This window comes from Dendronephthya gigantea, unplaced genomic scaffold (assembly GCF_004324835.1).
Source record: "Dendronephthya gigantea isolate DGI-Jeju-01 unplaced genomic scaffold, DenGig_1.0 000070F, whole genome shotgun sequence".
Classification (NCBI taxonomy): Eukaryota; Metazoa; Cnidaria; class Anthozoa; order Malacalcyonacea; family Nephtheidae; genus Dendronephthya; species Dendronephthya gigantea.
Window position 1 is genome coordinate 77,435 of NW_021163080.1, and position 22,399 is coordinate 99,833.

The 22,399-nt window shown below is 35.3% G+C and overlaps 2 protein-coding genes across 3 annotated transcripts; both read left to right on the plus strand.

Annotated features, from left to right (window-relative positions):
• Positions 1 to 467: 467 nt before the first annotated feature.
• Positions 468 to 10,474, plus strand: LOC114531253 (store-operated calcium entry-associated regulatory factor-like). 2 transcript variants are annotated; one of them, XM_028552894.1, is made up of 12 exons: positions 468 to 645; positions 3,436 to 3,620; positions 3,685 to 3,795; positions 4,026 to 4,126; positions 4,209 to 4,307; positions 4,918 to 4,976; positions 5,610 to 5,675; positions 5,874 to 5,930; positions 6,181 to 6,240; positions 6,462 to 6,501; positions 6,823 to 7,067; positions 9,840 to 10,474. In XM_028552894.1, the coding sequence occupies exons 1-12, from the start codon at positions 570 to 572 to the stop codon at positions 9,863 to 9,865; spliced, it is 1,125 nt and encodes a 374-aa protein (XP_028408695.1). In that variant the 5' UTR covers positions 468 to 569; the 3' UTR covers positions 9,866 to 10,474. The 2 variants fall into 2 exon arrangements, with proteins under 2 accessions (XP_028408695.1, XP_028408696.1); XM_028552895.1 differs by lacking the exon at positions 5,610 to 5,675.
• Positions 10,475 to 12,816: 2,342 nt separating this feature from the next.
• Positions 12,817 to 15,285, plus strand: LOC114531324. Its single transcript, XM_028552959.1, has 2 exons — positions 12,817 to 13,873; positions 14,828 to 15,285. Exons 1-2 carry the CDS (start codon positions 12,905 to 12,907, stop codon positions 15,200 to 15,202), a joined length of 1,344 nt encoding a protein of 447 aa, XP_028408760.1. The 5' UTR covers positions 12,817 to 12,904; the 3' UTR covers positions 15,203 to 15,285.
• The last annotated feature ends 7,114 nt before the right edge of the window (positions 15,286 to 22,399 follow it).

The following is a 22,399-nucleotide window of genomic DNA, read 5'->3' on the forward strand; positions in this document are numbered from 1 at the left end:
AAAGGGACTTGGAAAAAAACACTATTTGTGGATAGCGCTATCCGGCTGTCATACAACCGGCCCCAGATCGATCGACCTGAACCACCAATGACAATAGCCCCGATTACGCCCCATTTCATTTGTGCTCGGCCTTTGTTTTAGTAGCCTGATTTACTGCCTGAACACTGAAAAAATTGGGTACGGGTACCAATTTTAGCCGTGCCGTGCCAATAAATCGTGTGTAGTGTAAACGGGGCTAATGTGTACAGGTTCCAGTTTGCTTCACAGTAAATCTGATACGAAAATCAATTTTGCAAGGTCAAGAAAAAATCATTAAAATTTAAATCCTACAGCTGATGAAACATTATGGAACTATACCACCTAGATGAATAAGCAAAAGCGTTGGCCAATAGTAGCCTGCCAGCAATAACAGGTCAAAAATACGCAAAAATAATGACGTCATTTCTGATAAATAAATGTATATAAACAAGCGATATAATATCTTGTTCATATCCAAACTCTTTTAAATTTTCAAACCGTATAAAAACTGTTCTATCTTAATTGTATGACGAAAATTGTATATTTCTAGTATGGATTCTCGACGAAATACATTTTTTCTACTTCTGTGTATAAATTGTCTCCTTTGGAACCTAAAATTCGTAGTCGGTGAGTATATTACTATTGAGACTTCAAGGCAATGATGGAGCGTTGCAACTAATAAATAATAAAGTGTCTTAAAAAGCGTCCTCATTTGATGAGAAAAAGTCAACCAACCTGTTCAATAATATAGTATAGAAAATTAGTCGTAGCTACTTTCATCCGTTTCTGGCAAACTCTGAGGGAATGTGCAATGCATTATAAACTGTAGCTATATATTATGTGTTCATCATTTTCAAGCTGCTACACTACACTACACTACAGCAAATATTGTTGAACATGGTGCGATAATTGAACGTAATGTACGAGTCAAGAAGTTTTGAAATACCCTATGGACTATGGATAATCCTCACAGACACAGGCGTAGCTTGATATTTTATTGGGCTCGATCGCTATTAACAACTTAGTCTTCTGACAACACTTAAGTCTATTTATTTAGTCAGCTGTCTTACTGAAATGGCAGACATTATACGAAATTGCACACAAAAAGAAGGGATTTCCTATACCAGTTTAATCCTTAAGCAATGAAATATAGCACCCAATGATCAGTTGAAATGTTCCCAGAAAGGCTAGACATAAGAAGTTGCTATTTATGCTCCTAATGGCATCACAATAAAGGTTTACATACGTATATACTGTATGTTTATATATTAGTCTGGCTTCCATGAGTTCCATCCCACCCATACAGAATCCAGTGAGTCCGTCTATATTGCTGAGACCTTGCTTATAAGTGATAAACTTCCCTACAGGTTATTTGGCAATAGCAATCCCAAAGTATACCGGCTGTAAACTAAATATTTCTTGCTTTACAATTGCGAGCATTTATTGAAATATGTCCTAACAAAATTAAAGCAAGTCCTATAGTAACACTAACTTACTAAGTAGGTTTAATGCTGCAAAATTTAAATTTAAGACAAAAACTAATATGGGACAATTTAGGAAAACAAACCTTTAAAACCTGACTATTAAGATCAACCTACCTTACTGCCTATTAAGACCAGAATGTTTATAATCTATAACTCTCACAAATCATCAGGGTCTTAGCATACAGTTTGCATATGAACTGTTTTGTTATCAGTTTACATTAAAAATCTGCAAATTATATTTCCAATTGCAAAGATTTAAGCTCAATTTATATACATGCACAGCTCAATTGCATAAAGAGCTATTCTGCAATATTTAATGGGCCTCTATGGTTTTAGTTGTTGGACAATGCCATACATGAACATAAAAATCAATGGATGTATATAATTAGCAAAATCATAATTGTGATTTTGTGATTGATCCCCTTTCGTAATTTTTACCATTTTACACTATAACCTGCAGTTTTGTACATAATATTAATGCCATGCAGTGACATTCACACATTGTGCTAAACTCCCTGCAGAGGTTCACAGGAGTCACAACGTACTACTTGGGTCACTTTTTTTATCTATCCCTTATATAAAAGTTTAAAAAAATACATCTTGGGAAATAAACTCATTAAAGTAGCAGTGAAGTCTATTCTTATCTTCAGTTATGCTCATAACATTTTGATTTAAAAATTGCCCATTATATTGTAAATGTTTTGCCAATTTTATTTTTTCCTGAACATAAAGTGTAGTTCATAGTAATTTGAAGGTGGAGCAAACCTAAATGGTAATAGATATTTAAAAAATACACATACAGTGAGTACATTGTATTTCAAAAAGTATGGAAGTTCAAAATGTATTAAACAAACCGTTTGTTTATACACATACGAGTTTGATTTTCACTTTAATATTGTACGCAGAAGATACAAAATATTCTATAGTCGTACGTCCTGCCTAAAACAGTAAATGAAACCAGGTGCTGACTGCTGAGGCTGTAGATTTGTATCAATTTGACTATCAACCAATATAAAATACGCGCAATCGCCACGCATAATTGGTTTATAATATAGCTAAATCCCATAATTTAAACAGCAGCAAATTCACAAAAAGTTTTGACTAGGATGCTTAATAAATTTCCAATATTTGGATTGTTTTTTATATGCAAAACTAAATTTCAACAATCAACGCCTACTTTATTTCATAAGGGCTTTTGTCTGCTTTACTTACCACGATGAAATATTTGCATTCTATATCTTGTTACTTTGCCTTGTCTTAACTTATTATAACTGCATATTTCGGAAGTGTTTTTTAAATTTCTTGCATCGTGTATTCGTGTTGACCATTGACGAAAATAGTCGGCCATTTTGTTTAAAGGACTAACTGTCAGTCATTGGTTAATACATATACTGTACCCTGAGCAGTTCAACCAATCAGATTTCAGAAAACTCATATAAAGGGAAATGTAGATATTTTACCTCGATCACCTGGGTAAAGTTTTCATCTACTTTTGAATTTAATACGCAATTCTGATGGATTAACAATGCACCAACCAAATCTCAATAATAGAAGTCTCCCATAATACGTCAAACGCAGTCTGATGTTACACAAAGTTTGATTGGCTTCGCAAAACGTGCAGTGGTGCCTGTGCCCCCCCTATTTTTAAAGCACTTGAGATTATCTTAATCGATGTGTTGATGATTGTACGAAATATTACTTGTGCTTAGAAATCTTTTAAAAGTCATTTCAGAGAGGTACAGCGCTCGTGAAGAAATATAGCTAATTAATATTAGAGGGGGGCATCAGTACCCCGGTGTCTCTCTTCATACATTTATTGGATAAACTTTATGGTATTCTATACGTTTATCAGCTCATAGCCTCATTGTATAGTGGCTTGGCTCTGTGTAAAAGCGATATTCGACAGTGCTTTTGTTTTCATGTTGTTCTAAAGGTTCTGATAGAGTTCAAATCCGTAACGTCGAAGTATTAACCCTGTATCAAGGTAAAATGACCACGGGAAGAAGAAGCACTCCCGTTCTTCAGTTGAGATGCTCTGGTGGATCTGCGGGTTGTTCTGCTTTTGTCCCACAAGTTGTGCAGTGTTACAACAGAGGCTGGGATGGCTATGACGCCCAGGTATTGTAACCCCATGCATAGTCTCTTGCAATATCATATTACTTATGTCATTGTTTCATTTTAGTGGGAATGTAAGACAGACATGGATAGCAAGTACAGATTCGGCAAGATTGACGTGAACTGTGAGGGATATGATTATCCGGATGATCCCTATATTCTTCGAGGATCGTGTGGGGTATGTTAACTAATTTCATCCAGTATACATGTTCTCATAAATTAGAGTATGGCATAACACAGTATACTTCGGTGTGGTAAGGTTTGGTGTGGTTGTTATATTGGTATATGTGGACTTATGATATAGTTTGATATACCATATGGTATCGCAGGGTATAGCACGACGCAGTCTGTAAAAAATGCAAATGTAACCTCAGTAATTTCGTGCATTAAATAAATATTTTTTTGCAGTTGGAATATACTATCGAATTAACGGAAGAGGGGAATGCTAAAAAACAAGGATGGTCAAATTATCACGGATACGACAATTATCAAGGTGGATATCGTAAAAGGTGCGTCTTTTTGCTTTTACTCTTCATAAACATGCAAACTAAAGTTCCCCACTCGGCATCATGTTACTATATACTCCGGTAGGTATAACAGTTCCAGTGGTTTCGGTGAACTGGTCATGTTCATTGCTATTGCCGTCATTTTCTACATGGTTTTCAAGACATGTACATCTAATCCACATATATATCCTTTTGTGTGTATTTGAATGAGTATTCTGCCTGCAGAATTGCTTGGTGCCTGCAAAACTGCCTGTTAAATTCGCTCGCAGGTTAAGTGTGCAAAAAAATTTCCCAACATTTAAACTGATAGAACTAGTTCAAAAAAGTGGGGTACCAGTATGAATACAGTGTAAACACTAGAAGCTTTTTCCGAGGTGTGGCCGTTCGCAGTATTTATAGAAAGAACGGACTCGATACTCGAAAAATCATCTCATATGGTGTATATTCTACGTCAATGCTGTTGAGCCCTTTGAATGATGAGTTTTGCTACTGTACGTACTGTTTTGCTAAAACGCATTGCTACATTCATGTACACTAATTTAAAAAATCGATTAACCATGGTTCAAGATTTTTAAATTTATTTTCTACCTAGAATTAAAAGTATTTTGAAACCCTTTATTGGAAAGGCTGAACTAACTAATACCGTTAACTTGTTTAAGTTGAGCTTGTTCATCATTGAGGCTGAAAGTAGCAGTAGGACTATTATCCCGGCCTGCCTTTCCAAGATTTTCTTCCGTTATTGGAGTTGATAAATATAACAATGTCACTATATTCTCTCCCTAACCGCTGCGCACAGATACAGAGGCAACTGCTCCTCCTTATAACCAGGATCCGAACAACATGGGAAGGCCAGGTGAGGTTATACATTTCAATTCTATTGTCATCATGAAGAATATCATCCTGGTTGGAAATGATAAGTCCGTGAAGTGACCTTTTAACATTACATATCTCATGACAATACGGCACCCGTAAAAAAATTAAAACTAAGTTAAAGTTCCATCAAATTACAGCCTTGGGGAATGCTTTTACAGCCCTAAATTTATATGTTTATAACAACGCATATAAACACCGATGTTTTACGGCCCACTTAAAAAATCGTTAAACTTGCATGAGGAATAGACCATTTCAGCTTGCATGCAAATTAACCCATTTCAGATGTTGTGACCATTGAATAGCCATTTCAGACCATGTAATTTGAGATGGGTTAATTTGCATATTATACAAGCTGTAAAGGTCTATTCGCTTTAAAAAGTGATCAAGCCAAAGCAATGAACTTTGTCCTTTTTCGATCAAATCGAATTTGATGGAAAACCGTGAAACTAATGTCTCAATTAAAAGTAGGAAAATGTCTTCAGAATTCGAACCCGGCCATGTTAGACTTGTCTGTCGGGTATGCCTTTTACCATGCATGCACGGACGCATATTATTGTCAAGAATAAGGATTAGGAGTACTTTACTGCATATTAATGGTAATATTTCATGCCAGGTCCAAGTGCCCCGCCGCCACCTTATGGACCAGACCCTCCCGGCTTTAAGCGAGAATATACACAAGGTATATACATTTCCGTACTAGAGGTATCACGCGCAAATTAGGGAGCCTTTTTGTGTAATAATACGTAAAATAGTTTGAGTGTGGCTTTTGAGAGATTTTCAATCTGATTGAACTAAGCAGTTCATATGTAGGAAGCAATTAATATCATGAGAAAAATGTTCAAGAGCGTATAGACTGTATATTCTTTTCGTATACTAGGTCACACAGCCCCGCCTCCATATCAGGAACCTGGATACCGTAACGAGTACACACAAGGTTTGTGAGATTTGAATTTATTGCGGGCTAATCATAGTCAATTGCTCCGTACCGCTCGCCACGGACAGAGAAAATTGCAAGTAATTGCTTTAGTTATTAAAACATCAATATCTAGTATTGAAAGAAACTCTTTGATGAAAGAAATATACAAATTCAATCAACCCTTCTTGCATTGACTTTCAGTTAGTATTCACGCATAGCATAAATTATATATTTATTATTCTAATTTATTTTTTGCCTTGCAAAAAAGGTGCCGCTGGAAGTACAACAACTGGATCTGCTACGAACTCAAATGCTGGATTTTGGACCGGTAGGTTTCGTATGGTTCAAGTCCGAAAGTTTGTATCACAACAAGCAGTAAAAATTCTCTGCAATTAATTCACATTCACGCCAATTCCGCAGTTCAATTGTTATTACTGTCAACTTAGTTTGAGTAATTCTGATAGTAAAATAGTGGAATTTCAACTTCTCCCGATTATAATAAACTTAATTTATTACGCTTTATCTCTTGTGTGTCAATTTTGCATGTAGGTGCTGCTACTGGAGGTCTGCTTGGATACTTGTTCGGCGGGTAAGTAGTACAACAAACTTCATCCGACGCTGTGTAGTCGTTCTACATATTTATAAGGTCCCTATTGTAACTGCAATGAAACCTATCAAAGAGGGACAAAAGCTTGTGTGCAGCGTTTTGTCTTCTCTCGAAAATGTTTACATGGTGCTGAAAATCGTAGATTTTCACAATTCACAAAATAGCTCAAAGCTAGTGTGGATATTCCAGAAAAATCTTAGCGATATTTAACGGTGAAATGACCCCCAGGTATGTAGGAGTGATACACCTCTTGGTAGTCACTACGAAATAGAAGACTGATTCAATCCTTTTTCCCTTTTCTAGACGAACGAGAACAGGCTACCATTACAATCCCTATAACAACAGAGGATGGGGTGGGGATTGGGGCGGTGGCTGGGGATCATCCTATCAGTATTCACCTCGAAATTCAGGCGGATTTTTTGGGAATTGGTTCGGAGGAAGCGGATCTTATCGACCTTCCCATAATTCCTATGGTTTCTCGTCTTTTGGCGGCTCGTCGTCATCGTCATCGTCATCGTCACCAAGCAGTGGATCTCGGACCACTTCAGGCAAGTAAACTTTTTGTAAAAATGCATTGAGTGGAGAAATGGAGTTTCTCTCGAGATCATATATGAGTGCGATAGCCGTTGCCCATTGTGCGACAGATTCGTACGTATACTGCCTCCTGAGTTAAGGCTCATTATATTTTATGTCGTAGAGTCCCCCTGCATGTTTGGCTTAATAAGTCTAAAATACTGATAAACGAAATGGATGTTGGGGATATTTATACTAATATAGACCTTGCTTTTCTCTGGACATTTTATTGCTGGATTTTTAAATCAATTCGACTGCTTGTAAAAGTGGTTGGTTTTTTACCCTGCAGATTATTTTCACACGATCTGCGGATTAACTAACAAAATAAATTACGACTTACCGACCTAATTCAGTTTCTCTATATTTTAATTTGAATTTCGTGTTTTGGCGCTTTTTGAAGTAGTTTTGAATTTGAAACGCAGTTTAAAAAAATATAATAAATCATTACAAAATTATGCAGTCTATTCCAAGTAATCTTATACAAAGAACTAATTAATAGTTGGTTTTGAACAGAGTCTTACAGAGAATATAGTTTTTATGAGGCTTGCATGTGCGTATAATAAGTCATAATTTCATAAAGACTATACATGCATGGGTTACAATTAAGAAAGAGATTCTTCGATTTTTTCTTTTCTTTCTCCGAGAAGTTTCTAATTCATCCACATGTCGCTCTGGCTTCTTCTTTTGCATGTGCTTTATCGGGTGAAAATCCATCAGTTCCTTTAGCATCTTTGCATCTCCATGTATACTAGCCGGTTTTTTCATCACGTGTGAGTTCGTACGGGCGTCTGAATAACCAGCTTGATGACGGACGAGGGAATTCTAATTGAATAGGGAAAAGATAGCTTGGCACGTGATTTTGAGCAACAATGAAATGAGTAGCCGTATACCGACTTTTATCCATGCATGCTCGGGTTACCAACGAAACTAATTAATATTAGCATGATTTAATGCGCGAACAGTTGTCACTTCAATTACTAAACCTACAGTTGGCCGGGCGTATTCTGGTGACTAGTTGCGAACTTTATATAGACCTATGTATGCATTGAAAATTAATATTGAAACTAGGGCGAAACGAGACACTGCTGTATATCTTATACATATCGTACAGCCACTGTAAACATGCATTTACATAGCTATAAAAAAGCTTTAATCTTAATAGGATGAACCTTACCAACTAAACTGAGCAAAAGAAACAATAGGATCAGTGTGGTCGATGTCCTTGCCATACCAGTTGCGTTTACTCTCACTCGACAATGAAACGTCTTCGAACGACTATAATACGTATTATACTATTTCGCCTGTAAAATTTGCCCTTTTTATGCTACTGCCATACGTCATAGCCTACCTTGAGATATTTCCTATCGTCGAAATTAAGAGGGCGTTCCGTGTATGATAGGCTTCTCAAAACAAGTGCAGAAATCCGAAATAAGTTTCCGCAGGCGCAGGTAACCGAAAAGAAAAAGAGGTAAATGCACGAGATGCCGGCTAAACTTTCTTCCTGCAAATGGTCTTATCTTTAGCCGTATGCATGAGAATGTTCATATTATAGTTTACATTTTATTTGGAAACATCGTCCAAAACGCATGAGTAAAATGTATTTATTTCTATATTTATTTCTACTGGTTTACTTATATTTGACACAACCGTATATAACTAGTATATAGACAATAACACTTCCGAGCACTTTGATGTTACTCGGCATTTTTTTGTAACTATAGTTCTGCATTATAGCTGAAAGCATTATTAGTAAAACGTTTTTGATCTGTCGTGTAGTAAAAAGCTATTATAGCGTTTTAGCTTTTTTTCTCCTTTAGTTTACCTCTCAGAACTGTCATGTGTTCAAAACGTTCATTAAAGTGCATTTATTAAATTTTTCTCACCTTTCCTTCCTGTACGAAACATTACAGCTGCAGTATTGGCTGCCTCCCGTTTTCTTTGGATGCGATATCTCTCATGACGTAAATATTGTCTTCTGTCGATTCATTTTCCGTTTTTTGTTTACATATGACATGGGTGTGACTTATTATTAATTTCCTTATTGAAGAAGAATTCTGAGGTTCTTTCTTTTGAGAAGGAATTCATGCCCAGAAGTATAAAGAAATTAGATTATTAATTCCCTATTTACACCACAGTCGATTTATTGGCACAACACGGCTAAATCTGGTACCCGTATTAAATGTTATCCGCGTAATCAGGCTATATATTATACCAATAGAATTAAAGTCCGAGCAAGGATGAACTGGTCCACACAGGCACCCATTTTAGCCGTGCTGTGCCAGTAAACTGAGTGTAGTGTTAACGGAGCTATATAGGGCCACAGGTTTGTCAGTATAGCTTTGCTGACTGTTATATGTGTTTAAAATCCTGTTTAAATAAAATCCATCATCATTAGCTAAATTCATTTGCCGTGTTAGTCTCAAGCTTGACTAGCTCTCATCTGAGTTTAATTTCAACCCATCTGCATTTTTCTTTATTATGTGTTATTATACAATTCTCTCTAGCTTTAGGCAGTGAATCCCTCTCTACTGTTGAGAGATTAAATTTATAACATATTTCGGTTTATATCCATAAAGCACTTTTAAACTACGTTTTAATTTATACTGCACCCAGTATAGATTTTAGATCCAATTCATATATACATCCGGCATATACAGGTAAAAACACCCGAAATCCACAATTTTTTCAATAAAATGTAACATAATGAATGCTCAATGTTCATCGCGTCTTTTTATTTTTATATTTAGGAATGGGTGGAACCTCAAGGCGATGACTCATTAAAAATATTTGTTATATCAGTTATATATATATGCTAGTTTGTAGATACAGCACGAAAATTTGCACTGATGGAGAATCAGGGTATATTGCCTTTATATATGTTGTCTTTTTCATGTTGCCTATTGCTTGACGTTTTTAGCTAAATAATACAAGGTGCGTGATGTATGAATATCATACTTCCATGTGTGTGCAGTCTGCAACGTCCGATTTGTTGCGGAATTTAGGTTAAAGCATGGTTGAGTACACCAATCATAATCACGCGTATGCGCAAATATATAGTGTTATGGTTATAAATTGTATATGTATTGTTAAAGAAATTGTTAAGTAATGTTAATAGTGTAGTATTATATAGCATAGGAAATGGAGGTTTTGAGGTAGCACGTTGTAGCAACCGCGAAACTAATGTCCCACATAATAACGTAAGCGGACGCAAGTGTGGGTTGTAGTGGAGCGAAAACCAAAGAAAAACATCCTGTAGTTCCGTAAGAGATGCATCAGGAAATGCATCATTTTGGTAAAGCATCCTATTTTGTTATTTTAAATATATAGGTTAAAATCACTGTTGTAAGTTACGGTTGTGTATTAGAGCGTGAATTGTTGTGAATTCAATTCCCAAATCGTACTATTTTTGATCATTAATCACATCATTTATAAGCCAAAAAGATTGAAGTGTAAGTGAAACTATCCGATCAAATTACAGGAGAAAATGGCACAAAATTTTAATATTTTGTCTTTGAATTTTCAAATGCCCCGCAAAATTTCTTGACAAAAATAGATGAAAATTACTCGCATTTTACACTGTTACGGTATTTTCAGCCAATAAATCGTTTTGAATTTGTTTAATTTTTTGTACAATTTCAAAATGAATTTAATAAAGTGGAAATTGCACTTCGTGTCGTGCAATTGTGGTGTGAAATCAAACTTGTAAAGTGGTTTTTTTTTTAAATGAAATTGTTGTGCAACAGGAATTTTAGCCCTCCGAAACATGAATCTGGAATCTTCTTTTTAAACATCTCTAAGTTCTCACGACTAATGATGATACGGACATTTCAGTTCTGCAATTTTTGTTTTCTCCTTATGCTCAGCCGAACGAATAAGTACATTTGAGAGTCGATTTCAGTCATTATAAAGCATGTCATAAGGATAACCAAGACCATTCTTCACAGTATACATCTTCATGCCACTCTAGGGAGTTCCAATTTCACTGCCGGAAGTTAGTGGGGTTAGTCCGAATAAGTTATATAGGGAGTTATAAGGTAAGTCCGAATTTGTTATATAGAAACAAAAACATACATGTTACACCAGACTTTATTACAACCGCGTACCCATGGCCTTCTCGTAGGGGGAGGACGCTGCCCACGTGACTTCAAAGTTTTTGGAGTATTCGGTCAACTGCAGGCTGCTTCATTTACTGTTCGGAGTACTCCAGATTTCAGGAGCAGTAATGGAGTGGAACAGAATACTGTCACGTGAAAGTTCGGAACTGTTCTGATTACCTTAGGGGCAATCTTACTTAGGGGCAGTTAGAACATAACACGTGACACGTACAATTTTCACATGTTTCAAAGTGATGATAACAGATAATGTGTTCAACCGTGTGATGTTATGTTTGTCTTAAGACTTTATCGTCATCCATAGACATATGTCTATTTTCAGGAATGTGATGGCTATAGTTGTGAGAGATTCAATGTGTAAAAGTGTCTAAAAAGTGCATTTAGACATGAAAATACATGAAATCATTATACTGTGTATTATGCGAACAATTATAAAACGCATCGTTGAACGCATATAAAATAGACTGAACACTGTTCCAGAACAATACGCGCATCCATTACACACACTTCTCGCACAGTGTTCTGAATTATCCAGAACAGTAAATGGAGCAACCCTCTAGTACCTGAATATTGAATACTCAAAATAATTTGGAGTCACGTGGGCAGCCTTTCCCAGGGCCTTCTCCTCCCCCCTACGAAGCCCTGGGTACGAAGATGCGACTTTATTAATGCTCAGCTGTCGTGTTGTGACACATCATGACTCCATCAAATAAGTCACAAATAATACCAATAGCCAAAATAATGAAAAGGTCATGTTTGACAAGACACTGTATTTATGTGTTGCTTATATGATGAAGGTTACCACGGTTTTCGGGAAACTAAATTCACTCGAAAATAGAGCGATATACGTATAAACAAAGCCTAGAATTAGTCTGCATGGTCTATAATACTATGAGGTTATATCGTTCATGGATTTTTCAAACCATGTGCAAGTCGAGGTTTGTAACTACATTTATAATATCGTTGCCGACTAATAACCGACAGAATATTGTTAATTTAACGTAGTTCAGGTCATTCGGTTGCCCTTATATACTATCGACCAATTAAAATACCATGCTAAACGCTCTCGAATCTTTGCCGTGCATGGAAAGTACATATAAATTAATTATGACCAGCTTACCCTGCTATTCGGTGACTCCGCTGATGGCAAGCCGGTGTATACGAGAATTCTTATTGTTGCGGCAAATCAGTAATTCCAGTAATTCCAATAACACATATAGGAGCATGCACTTTCCCACAGAAAGCTAGGACATATTGTAACACTGACGACATCATGGAAAACTATACTTTATTAACGCGAAACGTTATTTGAATATTTGCATGTGTATATACTTAAGCAAACAATTAGCCATTGCAGTCAATTTAAAATTTGGTAAAATTGTTGGTAAAATTTTCCAGCCTATGAAATGACCTGAAAATGACCTGAACTACTTAAAATGTAAAAAATCATACCAGCCTTGAGTCTTTACACAATGATTCACCTAGGTTAACTATCGATGATTCCAGCCTCGTAATAGAAAATCATCCAACCTTGCATTCAGCTATATATAGAGGTCATATAGTGCATAATTGTATATTCGTATAGGAGGAAACTCTCTTTGCAGTTTATTATTCCGATTTTCGTGTTTATCGGCGTTTTCTTTCTTCCAATTTGGCATCTGGTTTTTAAAACGAAAGAGGAAGTTCTCGATCAAATATATATGAAACGTGAGTGCAAAGCAGAACTGGAGTTCGAAGACTTACCCGCAATAATAAAAGAGAGTGTTGGTCAAAATCTAAAGTTGAATGTAAGTCAGGCGCGTGGCAGGTGCACCGGAAAACCGACGATAACTGCAAATTTCACTGCATTGGTTTTCCCCCAAATTATCAACATTTCGAAGGCATTTAAACGATATTCCGCGAGGAAATACGTTTTTCCGTACTACCAATACACCGACCAACTTTCGGTAAACACTCGTGCGTTTCTTAGCCTCTGCGCGCAAGCTGGCACAACGGGGCGCAAGGTTGTGAAACCCTCAGTGAAACAAACGAGACTTCGTTCTGACGATTCGTGGCTTCCCCTGGACACTTATTACGATGTTAAATACTTGGAAAGCCTATTAGCATCTTCTGGTTATGCCGAACTTGTGGAAAAGATGGAGTACCTCAAGGAATGTCCGCCAAATAGCCCGGATCATGTAAGCGTGCACTTCATTGACAACTCGGAAGCATCGATGGGTTTCACTAAAGCGAACTTACGCTTGGAAAAAGGTTTTTACAACGATATAGTGAAGAACACGTCTCGAAAAGGTTGGACAGAATGCGAGTTTCTGGATAGAGCTATGGCGAAAACTCCTGGCAAACAGTACTGTGTGAACGGAGATATCATACAAGATTGGAAAGTCTTTGAAAGGGATGTTGCGAAGAATGAAAAATGCCTGAACATATTCGTCTGGCGAGGAGTCGAAGGTCCTACTTATCGCTTGAAATTCAGTGAAGACCGTATGAAGTATTCATCAACCGATCTTGCATTAGCTTTGAAGCCAGGGCAGCCTGTCATGGAAGAGGTCGAGCGTTTTCAAAATGAGATACTGTCACAAAACTACATTGCGGTGTACATACGAAGTGAATTCATGTTGCGTGAATTTTCCATCAGTTATCTTCGAGACTGTATTCAACTAGTACTTCAGGTTCGTATTGCACTGATTTCAACTCTTTGAATTGCACATTAGGCCTAGTTTATCAATTTTGCACGTCGCATTTTGATTGCGTAAAATGCAATTCATATACAATGCAATATAGCTAACAGCTTTTTCGTTTTTATTAACCTCGCTTGCTGCTCAATTACCTGGGGGAAGAAATGGACCGTTGAAATTTTTTCTCAGCCATTCACTGGCCTTTCCATATCAATATAATGAAATGGTAATAGGAATCTTAAGGTGGCTCAAAAAGAAAAAAAATAGGTATTTTCGATAGCTCAAATGACAATGAAAGATTTAACCAAATGCAACCATTTTTTTTGAGAAGAAGTGTAACAGTTTATTCCTTAACATTATCCTCACAAAAAATTGTTAACAGTATATAGATGAAAGGGACATGAGTTATAAATTTGACACTCAACCCATATTTTGACGACACCAAAAATTAAGGTATTACAAGAAAGCAAATATCTCTGAATGTATTATACATGGTTCTTTGAAACTTATAAAGTTATAATCATGAATATATTAGCTATGCAGGGAACTAGAATTATCCAGATAGGGCAAAGCAGTCATATTTTTTTCCACCTGCCAAAATGTTTCATTATTTTTTTTCTGTTGAGCCACCTTAATGAGGTTTATCATCTCATTATCTGATGTTTAAATTGCATCCAACGCGAGCAAAATGCATGCGAAGTATTTTTGCTCATAACTTTTTTACAAAATTATTTACAAACCTGGTTCCATGATGATGACAATAATCACAGCTATATATATACAAGCCCATGCAGGCATAAGTCAAGAGCTCTGAAGTCGCCTATGTTTTGATTTGGAGTGCACATACATGCTCGTATTTTAGAATTAACTACAAGTCTATAACTAATTATAGAGTTACCTAACCAATCACAGCTTAAAAAAATATCCGACCAAAAATCTTTATTACAGGCCCTGTTTGCTCTAAAAAGGATCACTGGGTTATCTCGTGTTTACGTCGCCACGGATATGGGTGAATACGGTTCGAGCTGGCTGGTTCGCTTCCGGAGTAAGAATCATTACCATGAGAATTTTTTTAAAGATATTCATGATGATGTAGTGAAACAATCCCAAGGCGTAACCTACAGACCCCCGTCTAATGTGGTTGATCGCGGTATTATCGCAATGGTCGACCTAACTTTGTTATCCCGGGCGCGACATCTCATAAGTGCCGGGCCGGGAACCTTTCGAGAAACGGTCGCTGCGAAGTTTTTAGAGAATCGTCGAAGCGATAAACAGACATTGTCACAAATCACCGTTTGTGCTGATTACAAAACGAGCGATTAAAAACCCGCTCTGCCATGCTACTGCGCTCTTCTCAACGGATGCATGTCGAATACGGACTGTATTCGTATATTGCGTACCAATTGATCGAGAATGAGTTACAGTCCGTATTCGTTTGAACCCGAAAAAAACAAAGGATATGTGGATATGTTTCACTGATTCAATCCCAGAACCACCTCGCACCCGAATTGGAGATGAGGAAATAGAAAGGGTTGATAGTTTTGTTAGATACTTTGTTGCCGGACTACAGAGAAGACTCATACGATCTTAGGGAAAAAAACATATGTATAGTTAGCTCTCTTTTAATATTGTATATATTGTATGTAGCCATTGTATATATTCCTGTAAATCCATTGTACTTTTTACCCAAAGATGGAACAAATAAATTCATTCATTCATACCAATAACGCGTGCATGCATGCATGTGCTAACAATCTTTCGCCGTACTTTTTGAAAGGCAATATTTCCTCTTAGCAATAGAAAGCATTCTACCATATAATCTTTACGATGAGACGATTATTTCACTGAGTTTAGTAAAAGGTAGGTAGTAAAGGTAGTAAAGGTGGTAAAAGAAGGTAGTAAAAGCGCGCATTTCTAAGTTCTAAGTTTCTAAGTTTTGAAGCAGCTACTCGTAACTATATTAACTAATCGACAATCATACATATTTGAGTAGAATCCTCAATCAAGTACAAGTATCTGGGGCTTTGTCAACTATATTAATGTGCTACGAATAGTTTTAATACTTAAATTTTTAGCGAAATTTAAACTGTTTTTTTGAGGTTCACTTATAAACTTGGTTTGAGATAACTGCTTCTTCCCAATTCAAACTCACGGATAAACAGCTATAATCAGTAATTAATGAACATAACTTCAAAGGGTTTCATACATTTTGCGATCCACATATCAAACTTACAAAATGCGCGCATTAAAATAAAACTTTTCGACGTTTTTCTCAACTCTTAGTTTTTCGAAAAAAATATTCCACAAAAATTTTTTTGCGAATATGAGGTTCTCTGTGAGGTTCCTCAGAATATGACGTTTTTCTCTGAGGAACATGAAGTTTTAGGCTGCATGTGGCTTCATTAGTTCGGTGAAGTGCAAGGGGGCTTACCGCGCGAATAAATACTAGGTTACCCATAGGTGGAAATGCTGCCTGAATAAAGGAATCCTAAATGGTTTTCCGTGCAGGACTGCGTGATACGGCACGCGGGAAATTGCGAGACTCTCGGAAAGCGTGAAAAAGCACGAGCCGTAGGCGAGTATCACGCAATCCTGCACGTAAAACCATGTACTAGTTTCTTTATAAAAGAACTACAGTGAAACGACGGTCAAATTTTAACAACAAAAAAAAGCGGCATTGTAAACTTTGCGTACAAGATTGTCTCATACTGCACGCCTACGAACCAATCAAACTGCGTGTTTCATTGTAGTTATTATATAAAGCATGATCATGTTCGGATTGCCAATCTCGTTCCTACGGGAATTCTGTACGAAGGGTGTTTAGGGAGTCTCTAAGGAGAGTCCAGTATATGAAAGCTGTTCATCTTAACATGGTTCCTAGTTGAATTTTTAAATATTCCATTTAATCCCACACAGCAAAAAATGAATTTCTTAAGAAATTGAATTTTCTTAATTTAAGAAAATATTTACTTGTTTCAAGAAACAATTTTCTTATTTTGAGAAAATATTTTCTTAAGATTTTTTTCTTCTTAATTTGAGAAAACATTTTCTTGAAATAAGAAAATTATTTCTCGAGAAAATATCAGAGATATCACTTTCTTATCATAAGAAAATGTTTTTCTTAAAATGAGAAATTGTTTTCTTAAGAAAATATTGAGATATCAATTTCTTGTTATAAGAAATATATATTCTTAAACTAAGAAAATGCTCTTCGTATTAAATGTGAAGAATTTCAGCTAAGAGTAAACTTCAAAATTACTTGTGTTTCAAATGTTCCTTATTGTTGAAGTTTGTTGATTTCAAAAAGTTATATATGTTTCATATTTTATTGTTTTTAGTTCCGATCATTAGATGATTTTATTAATTTAGCGCTAGCTAACTACATCAGTATGAGTCAACAATGAAGCTTTTCGTACTTGCACTTTACACTGAAGCATGGCGTGACATATTCGGTCAAGAACCGTTAAAATAGAACAAAGTCATAATATAATGTTTGCAAAATGCTGTTTTCATTTACGGAAATCCAGCGTGAGATAATTCAAAGCATTCCAAGTTAATACTTATTATTATATGGTCCAGCCTGACGCAGAGCCTGATTATTCCATTTATCCCATTATGCCTTTCGAGCGTAGACCACGAGGGAAATTTGAATACTTAGCGAAACAACCTATAACGCTATTAACGGATAGTAAAGAAATATTGTTTTTTTACGGCGAATATGGCATTTGTATCTTGTTATTAACTTTATATATTACCGATAAAGATATGGACGTTTAGGATGTGAGAAAATATACTCTATATCGGCGCAAATTTGTGGTATTTCATAAGGTGAGTTGATGTTTCATGATGTCATATGCCAACATGCTGATCGAGTGTGTTATTATATCAGTACAACGTATAAGCCTTTATTTGTTAGCTTTCGTTAGCCTTTATTCCACCCTATTATAGATCAAGAATTGTATTTTCATCGTTCAATGATTTGCGCTATGATTTTCCATGTTATTATCTGTTTATATAGTTAAATAATTGGCTATAGCACTAATAGCAGGGATAGCTAAACAATATCTTAGAATTTCTCAGCAATTATGGCCTAGAATACCTCAGAGGAGCAAAACAGAATAGTCCAATGTTGTGATATATACATTTAAGGAGCAGCATATGGCAGTGTTTCTAATGTCTTTGTTTGAAATGAAGGATAGGAGTTGAGTTCTATTTTCAGATTGATACTAATTACTAAATCCAGAGGGGTTAATGTAACAGTGCTTCTCCACAGTAGGGTTGAGACTGTTCCAAAGGGTATAAATTGTGCATCAGAGTCTGCCTATATCATTAAAATGATCACAAAGCTCTCTATTTTGCCTTCAGATACATTTACCCATCCATATTTTGTTAGGGACAATTTTTGGATTTAACACCATTTGATTTCATTGGATAAGGGCTCTATCTATATATTGTTTTAATTAATTACATGTATTTTCATGGTGAATTGATTGGAATTTAAACTATCATAGGGATGTAGAAAAGCAGTGTAGAATGGGTTGAAGGATGGGTGTATTTGATAAAGGTCTTAAAGTAGTTTTCTTAAAGATGCCGGTATAGCAGGGAATAGCTAAAGAAAAGCTTAAAATTCCCCAGAGTAGCTAAATTATTATTTACCAGTATTTTTTGTTTGATGTACTCATTCCTAACATGATTGCAAAGTTTTATTTTAAGTTAAATGTGAACTTAGGATTTACTTCACACCAATTTTTAAATTATTTACTCTCAAATTTATCTGATGATGTCTCGTCTGATTTTAAGGACCACAAAAATCCTTTTGCAATAATTGATCTGTACTGCAATAATTGATATTTGAAAACATGTCAAATAAACACTGGACAAATACAAAACCTTCAAAGCCGGGGTGCAATATTATATAATCATGCATTTCTCTGTATTTCTATATAATCATGTAGGGCCTATAATTCTCATGTATTAATGTCTGCTGTGTATTCTATATTATGACTCATGAATATTTTAGTAAATTTACATTACATTACTTACTTATAACAAAATATCATGTCAGAGTTTCTAGGGTTTCTTGAGAATTAACTTTTCTTATTATAAGAAAATATTTTCTTGGAAATATTTCTTATATTAAGACAAATTTCTTAAGAAAATTTTTCTCATTATGAACATTCTATAAGAAATTTTGGACTAATTTCAAGAAAATTTTCTTAAACTGAGAAATTATTTGTTAGCAACTTTTCTTATTCTAAGAAAATTTTCTTAAGAAAAAATTTCTTAAGAAAAAAAGTAAGAAAATTTTCTTATTATTCTCCCAAGAAAATTTGAACTCATTTTAAGAAAATTTTCTTAAAATGAGTTTTTTTTTTCTTGAAATAAGAAAATGATTTTTTGCTGTGCAAGTATTCGCTATTTTGGTTGCTATTTACTTATGGAGTAGTTTGTTGCTGATCTATCAACCCTTTGGAGTAAAATTTACCTGCATGGCATTGTAGTAGGGTTCAAAATTTATCTCTTTGTTAATCTACATGGCCAATTCGTGGTATATGGCCTGAAGTATATTTCTCGCGTTTGCAACGTTACGAATCCCTACAAGAATAATAAATTCGTTGGAATATTAAGCGCGCGGATACAAAGGTGGCAGACTATAAAGCATCTTTGTCTTCCCATCCAATAAAGGTTCAATGAAAGACTCTCTATTGTCTTTTTATTCAAGAGTATCGTGACGTGTATACGCTTTGCCTTTGGGAAAACATGTATATACAAAGATATATAAAAAGCGGTTGGCGGTATAGAAAAGTCAATACGATATTGCTTTTCAATACGATTGTGGGATAGACGAACTTGTAGAATAATAAATATCCGCTAAAAATTTCATGTTTTATAATGAATGAGCAGCTTCGGGGGCTGGTTTGGGGCATAAAGATAAATTATGCACATCACGATTCACGAGTGACCTATCTATCTTGAAAACAAATGTCATAGCATTCGGTATAGAAATATCGAGATTATATTGACTGTGGGACAAATATATTTATACCTTTGTTTGAATGATATATAATGTATTTTGATAAATCAGAGTCGTTTCTTCGAAACCTATATAATTTTTTACACATGCATGCACATATACAGAGTTTTGTTCTCATTTCATAACCATTTTAAGACAGATACAAATCTTTATTCCATTTTCTTGTAAATCTGATAAAAAAATGTACCGTCGTATACCTCGCTTTTAACAACCACTGTTTTCATGTTTTCAATGAAATGGTTTGCCGAACAAGTTTAGGTAATCGCCTGAATGGAGCGTAGATACGATGGCGAGTGCGATTTCGGATTAATAGTATGTTGTTTAATTAACGAATGATTTTGCAAAAATTTTGTGAAATTCAGACCAGTCCCCGCATTGACAGTCCTTCCGAACTTTTATCTAATATTTTTTACTTTAAAAATAATGTATATAGTAGTGGAATTAATATATGCAAGTAATAACCACGGATTAAAACGTTACGCATATATATATGCATGCATTCATTGCAAGTAACTCTCGAATTACCGGCCGTCGTAGACCAAGCAATCACCTGTTTAACTTGATGAAATGAAACCTTTTTTATTGTAAATTTAAAGAGTGCTGGACCAGGATACGGTGCTTGTGAGTGATAAGAGAAAGTAAAGTGTTTGTTTTCCAAAAGCCAAACAAATAATCTCATATAGTTATAAAAAAATCATGATTGCATAGTGCATATATATATACGACGTAGAACTTTTCAATTTTCTCTATTCATTGCATGATGCATTACTGCCTATAATGCGCCAAAATACGTACTGCAAATCAGTGGTTTCAGCTTAAAACACTTAAAACCAGGGCTCAAATTCCACGATTCCCATCAAAGTCCCTGTTTGTTGAAATTTAATGGCTATATAATTTGCGATGATTTTCGGCTTTACAGTCAAATATCTCTCAACTCAATAGAGAGGTTTATAAATATTCTTAGTTATGAACAATAGGCCTTTCTATGTGTTCTATGCCGAATAATAAGTCTTTATGTCATGATTGTTGTTACACGTACCTTGTACCAATTACTCATCCTTAATTGCCTCGTTCTGGTGTTATTATATTCCAGTATATATTAGAAGGAAAATGGAATTGTTTCGATTTTCTTTCTCCTCGTAATCCTGAGCCCAATAACAGCTGAACAACAGCAACAGTTTTTAAACCACGAAGCATGCATGCATGAGCAAGTATTTATATAAGACATCCGAGGCAATAGCTAAAAATTTTAAATTATCCATAACTTATATTTCGCGATGAAATGTGTGTATATATATTATTGTGAGACTGTGAGTACACATATTGAGTTTTATAATAGGTGTATAAGCACAATCTAGTCGTATAGTAGCTATATCACAAAATAATCAGAACAATAAGCATAAATTTTCGCCATTACTGTACATATACATGCAGTTCAAGGTGATTCTAAAAACACCATGAAGCCAAACATCAGTTCTCTTGGGCGGATGGATATAAATATAACTATATTGCATCAAAGATCTCGTGTTACAAAAACGTTTTACCTTGCAAAAGCCTTTGTTTGTCACACAAAAGGTTTTTGTAAAACTCCACGCTCAAGTTGTATTCAGTTTGTATAAAGAGATCCGGCACATCGATAGGCCTTACACTACAGAAAGTTAATCACTTTACGAGTTGCCAGAGTGAAGAAAATCATGTCTTTAAAAATTTTCGTTTTAACTTTGCTGGCGTGTCTTGCAACGGCAAAAGTGAGTGAGTAAAAGACAAATGTGTTACAAAAAGAATCTTTAAAAAAATCCTATATTTGTTCATAAGAATATAATGGCACGTGAGTTAAGGCTGTCTTGCGTTTATAGTATACATGCATACTGTGTATTTATACGTTCATATACCTACCTGGAAATTAGAAATAGTATAATTTATAGTCAACTGAGTTTTTATATTTAGTCGGTTTATGACGCCTTTTGTACCACCATGTTGCATTCACATAATTTCTAAGTGCAGAACATGCATGCGGCAACTTTTTGATAAATAATTATACCTCATGCATATATCTGGCTTTTCTTTAGTACATATAGCCAATATATAGAAAACATTTTCCGTGTTTCTATACACGGTTATAGTGTAAATTTCGAGGTGACTATTGATTTTTCTACATTCTGGTCAGTGCATGACTATAGGCTAGCTTTTTGATGCTTTTTTTCAAATAAGAAACTTTAAGTAATTATAAATTTTTATGAAATTGTGTTGATTCTTACTTGTAAACACCTCCAAGGTGAAAATGTATATATATACTAAAAAAAGGCTCGGTGATTACAAGCCTATATTCACTTCGGTGATTACAAGCCTATATTTACTTCGCCAATCACGCGTGGCAGTTTGGGAGAACGAGAAATAATCAATGGGATTCCGTTTCATTTTTTTAGATGAACTCAACAACGCGAAGAAAACTCAACAGACATCAAATGATGAACAACAAAAAATTG